Consider the following 13,107-nt stretch of genomic DNA (forward strand, 5'->3'; position numbering starts at 1 on the left):
TTTTAAATATATAAACCAGCCATGAATGTTAGTGGCATGGTATAATAGAATAACTTGATTCCGAAGATCAATGTATGATGATCAGTTATTAATTTGATAACACGCTGATCATGTCAATGATAAGCCTGCCAAAGGCCAAGGCAGGTAGGATCAGTGGCTCACCTAAACATACATCAATTCCCAACCCACTCAGGGGGTGGGCTAATACCTTTATAGCCTCTTGCTGGGTTGACCATTGTCATTTCCTCTTCATTATGGACAGATTAGTGTAGATTGGAATATCTATACACTTTAATCACATTGAATCTTCTGGGTTCACACTTTTTCATGTCGGTGCAGTTGGGGTGTTTTCTGTTTTTCTGTAATTATCTGCTGTTGTTCATGTGTGCGCAAGCAAGGGAGAGTGAAAAGAGGAAAGAGCCGATTGTGAGAAGTGTCAGTTGTTGGTTTCAAAAGGTGTGAAAATATTTTTTTAGAGTGTGTGTGTTTGTGTTCTGCATATGTTCCTCTGGCAAATTATGTGCAGCTTGCATTTTAGTGGAGAGAGGCGTGCGTAAGCTTGTCAGCCCTACCCCACACTTTCCTGTCCATATGCCTAGTTCGTATGTGAGTGTGTGTGTGTGTGTGTGGCAGCTCGTCCTCCTTGGGCAGCCGCATGGAGAGGAACAGTGATTAAGGAGTGCTTGCGGTGAATACAGGAGCACAGAGTTCTTGGCCATAATTACAGGGAGGCTGGCTGATATGAAAGCCTAATTAGAGCAGTGTAGAGGTGCCTTGGTATTAATTGTGGCACTCTGTGTGTTTGTGCATGTGTTTGTACAGTTTGTGTGTGTGTGTGGGTGGGGGGGGGGGGCGGGGGTAGATGTGTGGGGTAGATGTGTGTGAGTATGTAGTGTTTTCAGTTGCCAGAAGCAAAATACAAGAGGGTAATATGGTAGTGGTATTCTTGTTGAGAAAGGGTGCTCCTAATGGATCTTTCAAAAAACCTTCTGATAGAAATGTGTTTACAGAGTAGGCCTAGCCTAATTTTGGTGGTTCCTTAAAGTATTTTACAGTAACTTTTAGTAACTCTTACACCCAACAAGAAAGGGTTATTAGAAAGGAAATTGTGTTCTGTTGAAACCATTTTAAGGGGTCGTCTTGATTAGTTCAACTTTATCTCTTGTCCTGTCTCATCATCAATGGAATTTCCACACACTTCTCGACCTTTGAGCCTCCAGACAATTTGAGGTTTTCCAGTAAGATGGGGGGAGAACACACAGAATTCCTTTGAATTTAACTGACGTGTTCAACAGTGACTCTATACAGGTTCGGCTTTGGACCAAAAGCACTGACGGGAACTCCATTACAATCATTTGGCATGTTTCTTCTTTGCTTTTTACAAGAAGCACAGGGAAACATTCAGTGCTTTGGGTGTTGTCTACAAACTGGTCCTCCATTTCTCTACAAAAATGCTTGACCACAGAGCACATTTTCATTTCCTCTAGGCTATGTATACCGATTGGTTTTAGCACATGCAAGCAGCATTTGAAAACTCCTCTCTAACTAAGATGAATGAAAGAAAACATGTGATAGGCCCAAATCAGAACAATACCTCCTCTGTTCCTGTTGGTGTAATGCACTACATACACCCCCCCCCCCCCTCACCCCACCCATTACTTTATATCATTAATGTATGTGGCAGATGTCTGAGGTTGTTTTTTAGAGCACTCGCCGTTGCGTATGATACTAACACGGCGAGTGAGGCAGTGAGTGAAGCAATTTAGGTCGAGTGCCAAACTGAACAGTCATTCCTGAATGAGTCATCCAGTGTGAGGAGTTGGCTGTCTCCGTTTCTCCCTCCAGAACTTTCTGTCATTGGAAGGAAGGACCCATCGACTGAGGTATAACTTGACTGGTGTGTGTGTGTGTTTGTGTATGTGAAGTTGTCATTCTGTAATCATGCACAGTTTTGTTCTATCTGTCTTTATTGAACACAGAGTACATACTGAAAGGTTGATTTATCACCCAGTGATGTTATCTCTAACTGTAAAGATTAAAGGTATTCCCACGGATTCTAATCTCGTGCACTTTTTGTTATATTCAGCCAATTGTTCCTTTGTTTGTTCAGTGTTTGCGCAAATAAACCCTCCGGTGTTGGGATAGCCCTGGCTCTGTAAATGGGAAACAAACATAATGCTTGAACAGAACACAGCCAAACAACATGCTGCTTCAGAAGCATGTTAGAGAGTGGTAATCAGCTGTTTACTTCAAATATCAACAACCTTTCCTGAAACTGGTGGATTCAATGATTCATGAATAGGAAATATCATTTCATTGTGTATTTGAGTCAAATGAGGAGGGAAGCGCAAGCCTATTGTATTCTGCAGCTTTCACATTGCTCTTGAGGCCCTGCCAATAGCAGCATGCTGTCATAATTACAAACACACTTTATATACTCATCCCATCCTGTTAGCATAGAACAATGTTCTACAATCAGCTCGATCAAACACACACACAGAGTCTCTGTACTTATCTCAATAAGCTAGGTTTTGGTACAAAAACAGTGTTGTAGCCAACTTTCTTCTGCCTAGCTTCAGACAACATATGTTGTCTTACAGGCCTGTTACAATGGTGTAGTCTGTGGTATCTACAGGTAATAATCCACCAACACATACATTGATGCTCAAACATGCGTGAAACATACAAACATCATACATCAAACATCCATGTAACAACTGATTCTAGGCTGAAGTGTGTTTTTGAAAGTACAGAGCGTCCCTGTCCAGAGCACACAATACAGGTCTGGACGTAAATCCTTAGTGTGCGACGAGGCCACAAGCCCAGAGGAGACTGAGGAAGGCCCCGGGTGTGTCTGTCAGCTTCCCGGTGCTTCAGCTTCTATGGCGGATCCACAGCGAGGTCATTCCCTCACAGCTGGCCTGCTGGAGAACTTCCTCGTGTGTCGCTGTTTATAACCCAAGACCGTCACCCCCCTGCCCCCCCCCCCCCCCCCCTCCCCCACAGGAGAAATGTGGAGTATGTGTCACCACCACTCAAAAGGCTGCTGGCTTCTGCTTTCTTTCTCTTCTTGTTTTCTTCTACCCTATGGTGGGAGCCCTCCCGAGTAGGACGACTGTAAAGTTCAAAAGGCCAGGGGTACAGAAAATGCTTGCCCTCACATATCCCGGGGTCATAATTACGTTCTGAAATGAACATTCTTGTCAATGCAACAGAAATGTGGTGAGAGAAAAAACAAAAAAAATAAAAAAATAAACAAATAAAACAAAGTTCTTTGTGATATCTGTGTGAGATATAGGAGGTCAGCTCCAGGCGCCGGGTTCTTCACAGAGAGTAGCCTGGATGCCCAGGGGATCCCTTCCTCCCTTCTCCTCCTCCTCACTTTATGTAACTGTCCATGTCATATGTCTCATCGCCCATCCTGCCCATTACCTTTGAACCCAACCAATAAAAATGGAGAGAGAGAGAGAGAGGGAGAGAGAGAGAGAGAGAAAAGAACAACAGCGTGGCGGAGCAGTGGAGGAAGAGCATGAGAAGATCCAGCAGAGTGAGGAAGAGGAGAACGACTCCGAGGAGTAGGAGGAATAAAGTGGTTTGTTTCGTAATATTTAAACAAAGCAAGTTGTGGCGATGCTAATGCAGAGAGAGGTACACAAGACGCTGGCGAAAAGAAGGAGGAGAGAGAGAGAGCAGGAGAGGAAGGTAAAGAAAAGAGAGAGAGAGAGCACAAGAGAGGGAGGAGAAGAAAAGGTGTAGAGAAGATGGGAGAGCGAGAGAGAGAGAGCAGGAGAGGAAGGCGACGAGATTAGGAGGGAGAGAGAACATTAGCTGAGCTCTGCGGAGTGCAGGCGAGGGACTAATGAGGCCAGGCTTAATTAAACACTGAGACAGAGTAGGGGAGAGAGAGAGAGAGACAGAGAGAGAGAGAGAAGAGAAGGAGTAGGGGAGAGAGAGAGAGAGAAAGAACAAGCAGAAGAGAAAGAGAGAAGAGAGAGAGAGAAAAGAAGAGAGAGCAGAAGAGAGAGCGAGAGAGAGAGAAAGCTTGAGAGAGAGAGAGAGAGAGAGGGTACCTGCCGTTCCTCCTACGCAGAGTGGCTCACAGCAACGGCATATGCTGGTCGATAAAACCCACACATAAACGTACATTTACACACACACACATCAGTAAAACACACAACAACACACAAACACGTATACTGTACTTGTTGATTTAAACTCCACCTGGGAGTTGCTGTTGCTGAACAGAGCAAAGGGGATCCACAAAACATGTTTATTTTCTTATTTATTAAAAAAACCCTCCAGTGAACAGCACAATAAAGGAAATAATCAATGACACAGTAAGCATCGATATTGCCTTTCCCTTCTCAGTTAACATATAGCGAGTTAATCATCATTAACCATGGAATGAGGATGAGGTCAGCAGGTGACGGTTGGTCATGGCCTCACCATGAATCTGCCTCCGGGTCATGGAAGGGGGGACTAGTTTGTTGAGCAGCAAAGCTTCTAAGCAGGAGAGTATGTGAGAGGTTCGTGGAGTAAGAAAGATGGTGCATGTGTGTCATGGCGTCCATGGCATCATCACGAGAAGAAGAGAAGAGAAAGGGAAGAAAAGAGAAAGGGAAGAAAAGAGAAAGGGAGAAAAGAAAGAGAAGAAAAGAGAAAGAGAACCATTGTGGGATGTTAATGTCATCATGTGAGTGTGTCCATCTGTTGACAAGAGGGAAAGCCGTCAGCAGAAAAACACACAGACATCATTTTTCACACACACTTTCACACACCCTTTTACACACACACAGACACACACACACACACACACACACACACACACACAGACACACACACAGACACACACACACACATACACAGTGACCTCCCACATTGGCCACAGTAAGAAATAGGGGCAGGCCACAATGATTCAGCAAGTCTTGTGACGCAACCCCAGTCCTCCACCCCTCCCCACCACACGCACACTAACACACACACACACTTCTCTCCCCATAACACGCACACACACACACTTCTCTCCCCAGGCTAAAAGAACAGTGAGGCCCTCTGCATACGAAAGCCGACCTTCTTGAAGAGCGCGCGCAGCCTGCAGACCTTACAGTGTTTGACGGCCACCCGCCTGTAAGCACCCAGAGCCAGGGCACCTCCCCCCATCGCCGCCCCCGACGCCGCCACCCTCGTTTCCCCCAGCGATGCCTCCACTCGCCCCCTCCCGGCCCAGCCAGGGGGTCCACACCCCGCCGTGGAGCTGCGGGTCGGCCAGCGGGTCGTCGGGCGGGTTGCGCGGGGGCACGGCGGTTTGGTTGTACTCGGCGATGCGGCCCATGAGCAGGCGCACAACTTCGGGCCGCACCTCGGACAGGTCACGCCGCTCGTACGGGTCGGCGGTGATGTTGAAGAGCCAGACGGATTTGGCGTGCTGGTCGCGCCGCTTCTCCAGGGCCTGCCAACCGGGCGGCGGCGCCGGTGCGGCCCCCTCTTCCTCGGTGGTCAGCGTGTGCGGTGGGAACCAGTCTCCGTCGCCCATGGGGCCCGTCAGCAGCTTCCAGTCACCGTAGCGGAGTGCCGCCCGCACGCCCGTGTCCCAGATGCCGAAGCCACGGCGGCGTCGCAGTGCCCTCTGCTGGTGCGGTTCGCCCGCCCGACGCGACACTGGGTCGATGTTGAACAGGATCTCGTTGCGCGGGCACGGCAGGCCTTCGCTAATGGCCCCCCACACGTCGTGACCGTCCAGCCGCCGGTCCTTCGCCCCCGCCGCTCTGGCCAGCCCGAGCAGCGTCGGGTACCAGTCGGACACGTGGATAAGCGCCCGGCTGACCACCCCGCGGCGCTTCAGCAGTGGGCTGTGGACAAACCCCACGGCCCGTACGCCGCCCTCCCAGTAAGAGCCCTTGCCGCCACGCAGCGGCCAGTTGCAGCCACCGGACAGTGGCTGCCCGCCATTATCCGAGGAGTAGACCAGCACGGAGTTGCGGTAGAGGCCGCTGGCACGGAGCTCGCGCACCACCTCGCCGACTGCCTCGTCCACGCCGGTCAGCATGGCAGCGTAGTGGCGGCGCGGCCGGTTGCCCAGATCGCTGTGGTGCCGCAGCAGGCGGGCAGGAGCCTGCAGGGGGGTGTGGAGAGCCTGGAGCGCCACGTACAGGAACAGGGGCTTCTGGGAAGGGTGCGAGCGCAGGATCTGCTTCACCCTGATGGGAGGAACACAGAGGAGAGGAGGAGAAAAGAAGAAAAGAAGAGGGAGAAGAAGAGGAGAGAAGGAGGGGAGAAGTGAGGACAAGAAAAGAGGTAGAGAGAAAGAGAGGAGAGGAAGAGGAGAGAGGAGGAGAGGAGAATCTTAAAACTCCAAAGATATCAGCTGGTCATAGAAGCAGCCTCTGTAACAGGCACTTTCATTTATTATCATGTATTCAGTAGGCAAATACTTTCAGCTAAAGCAGAAGACAGAGCACAACTGAAACAGATAACTGATAAAGGAAGCGCCACGCAAGTCCTGCAGAATAAGATTTTCTAGTAATTGAACAGATACAACCCTAGATAGATAGCTTCAGTGTCTACCAAGAGCAACTCATCTGCTAGACTCAGAAATACATTACAGCCTGACATGCATCTCAGCTACAAAGAATTTCCTTTACTTCTGCACTATTAGGTCACTAGGCAAATATGTGCAGTTGTCCAATGCAGGCATAACCACAACTTCCTTTAGTAGCACCATGATTTGTCATTCACAAGAAGCTACTGCATTTGCGCAACATGCAGTAAGTCACTTCCTATGTGAAGAAGAATCATTCAGTGCTTCTAAATTAGTATATGATTCTCTCATTCACTCTCATTTCTCATTCCTTTGTGTGTGCATGTGTGATTATGCAAGTGTTTGAGTTACGACTCCTATAATATCTGTGGTTATGAGTGTACTGTATATCCACATGTGTATGAGCAAAGTCCTTTTATTATAAGTACGCTAATGACTGAGCACCCGCCCCACTCTGTCCTGCCCTCCTGTAGTGTCTCTCCACGTCCAGCAGGTGGCATGTGTGGAATTGGCCACACTCCTGCATGATTGGAACCAGCCCACTCTTTGGGTCTTAAATAGCCATTGCTGGCTGAAGCAAACCCTGACTCCAAGCCTGACCCCCAGGCTCTGACCTGCTCTCCGGTATTCAGGGGCAACGTAAGGCAGGGGGCAATTCCAAGGGCCAGGCCTTTTGTTTATTGGCGGGGCCAATATTGTAGCCAATTCTTTCATAGGGCCTAAAATGTAATTTCCCCTAACTGTAGTGTCTCTCCAGCCCTGTGTCTCTCTGTGTACAGTGAGAGGCATCCATGTGTGTGTGTGTTTGTGTGTGTGCATGTGTGCATGTGTGTGTGTGTGTGTGTGTCGGACCTCTCAGCATAGGGCAGTGTGGAGTAGTGTGTAGGAGCTCTTGGTGTAGAGGAGCATGGAGTAGTTGTGTGTGTGTGTGTGTCGGACCTCTCGGTGTAGAGCAGCGTGGAGTAGTTGTGTGTGTGTGTATGTGTGTGTGTCGGACCTCTCGGTGTAGAGCAGCGTGGATTAGTTGTGTGTGTGTGTATGTGTGTGTGTGTGTGTGTGGGACCTCTCGGTGTAGAGCAGCGTGGAGTAGTTGTGTGTGTGTGTGTGTGTGTGTGTGTGTGTGTGTGTGTGTGTGTGTGTGTGTGTGTCGGACCTCTCGGTGTAGAGCAGCGTGGAGTAGTTGCCCCTCAGCTCCCAGGCGGGCCGCTCTCCGTCGTGCAGGTCGAAGCCGCAGGCCTCTGCACCGTCGCAGCTCTGGTGCGTGAAGTGGTCGCCGCTGCCCGTCAGCGAGCCCAGGAAGCTCTGGAAGCCACGGCCCGTGGGCAGGCACTCGGGCCGGCAGAAGCCCAGGTGCCACTTGCCCACCATGTGCGTGGCGTAGCCGGCCCGCTGCAGGCGCTCGGGCAGCGTGGGGGCGTCCGGCGGCAGACAGAGCGGCTGGCGCGAGCGGATGATGGAGTGCTGGAGCCCCGTGTGGATCTGGTAGCTGAGAGGAAGAGGAGGAGGGAGCGGTCAGCACGGCCAGAGGAAGAGTATGCAAGTGTCCAGTAGGGAGGACATGTGTGCAGATGCGTCAGTGTGTATGAGCAGGTGTACCTACATGTGTATGGGCAGGTGTGTGTACATGTGTATGAGCAGGTGTGTGTACATGTGTATGAACAGGTGTGTGTACATGTGTACATGTTTATGAACAGGTGTGTGTACATGTGTACATGTGTATGAAGAGGTGTGTTTACATGTGTATGAGCAGGTGTGTGTACATGTGTATGAAGAGGTGTGTGTACATGTGTACATGTGTATGAACAGGTGTGTGTACATGTGTATGAAGAGGTGTGTGTACATGTGTACATGTGTATGAACAGGTGTGTGTACATGTGTACATGTGTATGAACAGGTGTTTGTACATGTGTGTTAGCAGGTGTGTGTACATGTGTATGAGCAGGTGTGTGTACATGTGTATGAACAGGTGTGTGTACATGTGTATGAACTGGTGTGTGTACATGTGTACATGTGTATGAACTGGTGTGTGTACATGTGTACATGTGTATGAACAGGTGTGTGTACATGTGTATGAACTGGTGTGTGTACATGTGTACATGTGTATGGGCAGGTGTGTGTGGGGTCTGGTAGCTGAGATGAGGAGGAGAGAGGGTAGTAAGTATAAGCAGAGGAAGAGTATACAAGTGGGTTGTATGGGTGAGGTGTGTGTGGATGTGTGTGTATTTGAGTGTGTATAACTGTAGTGTGTGTGTGTGTGTGTGTGTGTGTGTGTGTGTGTGTGTGTGTATAACTGTAGTAGTAGCTGAGAAGAGGAAGCAAAGCATGTGAAGACTGATGGTGTTTGGACGCTTTATCCCTAATAATAGGCAACAAGTTTTAATCATTCATCTAATCAGCTCATTAGGCGCCCGTCCTGCTATTGTTTGTTAGTTCCTGAATTGTATAAGCATACGTATAAGCGTTTGTGTGTGTACTGTATGTGTGTGTTTGCTTAAATTCAGAAAGCAGAAGGGAGTGTGTTTATTTCTTAGTGCATTTATGTGTGTGTGTGTGTGTTTGCATGTGTGAGAGCATGTGTGAGTTTGTGTGACTGTTTGAAAAACAAGCCAAGAACAAGGCGCAGAGAGAGAGAGAGAGAGAGAGAGAGAGAGAGAGAGAGAGAGAGAGAGAGAGGGGGAAAAGACGCCACGTCAGCCAAGGATGATGGATCAAACATGAGCAGCTTTGTGATGGCCACCCCGAGCTGGCGCTGAGAGGACAGTATGCTGCTCTGCACCACGGGCCGATGACTGACAGACTGCACTGCACTGCCTCTGAATCACCAGCCAGACGGGGCCGACGAAAACAGCGCCTCTTCGCTGGCACACCGCAGAGGACAATACACACAGAGAATTGCCACGTATCGCAGTTGAAAGATTACCTTATGAGTTGTTACAGTGTTACTCTCAGACATACAGAGACTGATATGAATGGGAAGGGGAGACCTGACCTGACTGTTTTTATTTCCTGCTACTGTTTGTTGTGATGTCTTATTCATGTTTGGACTGGATGCACAGACCAAAATATTTTAATTCTAATAAAAATCATGCAATTCTATAATGTAGTTATTTTTTACAGTGCAGCAAAACCAGACCCAAATTACATACAAACAGTCAGTCAGCAGACATTCAACTATAGTGACTGGATGACTATGTCCATTTGACACATCATAGTAACCTTTACAGTAAATACAGATTAGAGGGCTTTGTTGTAGTTGTGTGTGTTGTATTTCAGAGCTACTATACGCATTGGGGGGAGTTATTGCTGCAGTGGGTGCATTTGAGGGGCATGACCGGGTCTGCTACTCACCGCCCGGTCATCAGCTGGCTCCTGGATGGTGAACAGATGGGCTGGACGTAGTAGTTCTCCAGCTTGACCCCCTCAGCCGCCAGCTGGTCCAGCATGGGTGTGCGGATGTCAGAGCCATGGTAGCCCACGTCCCTGTAGCCCTGGTCGTCCACCATGAAGAAAATGATGTGCGGAGGAGGTTGTCGTGGTGATAGTGGCGGCAGTGGCAGTGGAGCGCTCTGATTGGCCATCCTGCTGAAGGTTTTGGAGACGAGCACCGTGTCCGTGTGGCCCAATAGCAGGCAAGAGAGGTAGCCCAGAGTGGCCACCCTGAGCAGGGGGACGTTGGGTCTGGAAGCGGGCTGCCTCCCAGTCACCTTCATGGTCACCATGGAGCCCTGCTCCCTGACTGGTTTGAGGTATGTGCTCCTTAGCTGGCCGAACCCAAATGTTTTAATTCAACCACTCTTACTACAGTAATACTATCAGATCCAATCAGAACAGAGTCATCCTCTCAGAAAAACAACAAAAACAACATCCATCAAAAACAACATCCATCAAAAATAGACAAAACCATCCAACAGATCCCTCTCCTTGTTGTTATATATAAGGGCTCTTATCCATAGGTGGCGAGCCCCAGTACATTCCCGCTGTGTGGATGAGATGGAGGGTGGTCAGTCAGTGCGGCTGGTCAGTGTGAGCCCTCTCTCCATGTGTCTGGCGCTAGGTATGGTGCTGGGTGGGAGAGCCGTGAGTCTGGGACCCAGATGCCTCAGAGGGATCCTGGGAGAGACGTCTGACTGCCCCTTAACAGCGGCCCGTCACATTCCACTGCCCCCTCCCACCGGCTACCTGCAGCGGCCAAGACACACACGCCAGCAGCATACACACCTACTTGTGCTGTGCACAGGCATGAACAGGTCAACACAAACACACATGCACACATGCTATGGATACACACACCTACATGTATGCACACAAGACAAAGGTGCTATATAAACCATATATGCACCCATATTCAGGCAGATATGTGTGATATGGAGGGGGGTATATGTGATGGAAAGTGAAAATCATGCATGTTGCTTGTTTGACCCCCTTCTGTGGATTGTTGGCAAGAATGTGATGACTGCACACCAACTCAACTCTTGCAAATCTGTCAAATTTTTCCCTCACGGGATCAAAAAAGAGTTAATACATCTTAAAAGGTCAAAAGGTCACGCAAGTGGACAGTGTCACCTGTATGATGGATGCAAAATCACTGCCATGTTCAACAACTAGATGTACCGCAAATCGGTACAACATATCACTGCTGCTCAGTCCTGCATATTCTCTCCGCAAAAATAAATCACGCTTGTCAATTGTGTCTGTGTGCATGTGCGTGCATGTTTGTGTGTATGCATGCCTGTGTGTGTTCATGTGCATGTTTACTGTGTGTGTGTGTTTATGTGTGCGTGTGCGTATGTGCGTGTGAATGCGTTTGTGTCTGTGTGTGAGTATGTGCGTGCCTGTGTGTAGTTCATATGAACGGAATTCCACGAAACTTGGCATGCATTTAGAGGGTATCTTAGTGATCCTACACTTTAAATTTTATGCAGTTTTGAACATGTCAGCCAGAGATACCTGCAACTAAAACTACTCGTTTTTGCTTTTTCATTTTTATCTAGGTGGCATTATACCTCAAATAAACAGATATGGGACAGGCTGACATGGCCCCTTGCGACCAATATATAAAAAAAAGTTGGTCATTTTAGGCCCTCGAGATATTCACAGTGTCCGGGGGGCCCAGTGCGGCGGGGGGGGGGGGGGTGTGACTGCCCACCAAGACCTAAACCTATTGACCACTACCCTAGCTATGCTCTACGCTAGCGGCGGTCAGAACTACATGCACGTCAAACCCACATAGCCCTCAGAACAGCTGTAGGCTCTGACCGTTTTCCATTGAATTTTCCTACACTCTTTTCAGGGACTAAAATAATTGTCTGTCCAGTCATAACAAAGAGGTCTAGCCACAGTCATTTACCAGAAAGCTGCTGGTGAAAGCATGTTTCCCCACAACATGACTAATATAATACCTGCACTTGTTTTTTTACTTGACATGGATCCAGAATGCCACAGGGAATTAGGAGGTGCAGCACAGCTTCAGTTAGCTTCCTGAAGGCCCTCTTTGACTGTTCTGGGAATGAAACCACTGACCAGCAACAGCATAGTCGACAGAGAACAGATTACACCTTATGGAGACAGCTCACTGACCTGCATCACTAACGACCAATTTCCCAGTTGTTCTCTACTCCACAGCATATTTCATTCAGAATCAGGTGCAAAGGCCTCAGCAGCTTCAGGCCTCCCTCACATTTCTGGAGGTAGCTGCAGGGCTGCACATTATTGGAACGTAAAGTGAATTGGCGTTGTTTTCTGCCTATTCATATCCTTTAATTAGAAAGCAAAGCACAAAACAAATATATTCAGCTCAGTATATTGACTGAAAAGGGGAGGCGGCTAGGAAATGGCTTCGGTTATTTCTCTCTTTATGGGAGGGCGGCTAAGACTGATGGCCAGCCCATCGAGCCATAGAAAGCGGTGAAACGTGAATCCTTGGCTCTCACCACCCCCTACCCAGCTCAGCCCTTCCCTTCTGCGTCCAGTATGCAAGAGAGCACGTCCTGCAGCCGGAGAGGGCCGGCCGTGGCTATCGACCGGCTCTCAGGTTTGCCTTGTGAGTTCTCTTTCCCGCCGAGCTGGAGAGGAAATCAATGTGGCAAAAACGAGTCCATTTCCTACAATGGGCGAAGGGAGGGAGGGTGTGTGTGTGTGTGTGTGTGGGGGGGGGGGGGGGGGTTGGGGGTGCTAGACAACAACACATCCCAATGGGAAATCTCACAGTCATTTCAAAATAGGGCCACGGAGAGAGAGAGAGAGAGAGAGAGAGAGAGAGAGAGAGAGAGAGAGAGAGAGGAGACAGAAAGGACTCAGGCTAAGGGGAAAGGGGGAGAGCAGCAGAAGGAGAGGAGGATGACTGAGAGCAGAAACAAACATACACACACACACACACAGTCTGCCACAGGCCCATCACTTCTGAGCAGCACCTCGCAGGGCCAGACGGCCTTGGCTGCGACTGAGCTGGGTTCTGGGGGGTGGGGGGGGTTAGGAAATGTAATTGAAAGTGACAAGCGCCTTCATGGGTGTGTGTGTGGGGGCGGTTAGAGGGCCACGCAGGGAGGGAGCACATGGCCAACTTCATCTCT

At 49.1% G+C, this 13,107-nt stretch overlaps 1 protein-coding gene across 2 annotated transcripts; it reads right to left on the minus strand.

Moving 5' to 3' along the window:
- Nucleotides 1-4,264: 4,264 nt before the first annotated feature.
- On the minus strand, nt 4,265-10,684 carry si:dkey-174i8.1 (arylsulfatase I). Of its 2 annotated transcripts, none has more exons than XM_042064906.1 (4): nt 9,887-10,684; nt 7,692-8,024; nt 5,182-6,197; nt 4,265-5,150 (listed from the first exon to the last, which is right to left on the minus strand). In XM_042064906.1, exons 1-4 carry the CDS (start codon nt 10,255-10,257, stop codon nt 5,032-5,034), a joined length of 1,839 nt encoding a protein of 612 aa, XP_041920840.1. In that variant the 5' UTR covers nt 10,258-10,684; the 3' UTR covers nt 4,265-5,031. The 2 variants fall into 2 exon arrangements, with proteins under 2 accessions (XP_041920840.1, XP_041920841.1); XM_042064907.1 differs by having other exon boundaries at nt 4,265-5,119; nt 5,157-6,197.
- Between the last annotated feature and the right edge of the window lie 2,423 nt (nt 10,685-13,107).

The sequence above is a fragment of the Alosa sapidissima genome, chromosome 16 (genome assembly GCF_018492685.1).
Source record: "Alosa sapidissima isolate fAloSap1 chromosome 16, fAloSap1.pri, whole genome shotgun sequence".
NCBI classification, from domain to species: Eukaryota; Metazoa; Chordata; class Actinopteri; order Clupeiformes; family Clupeidae; genus Alosa; species Alosa sapidissima.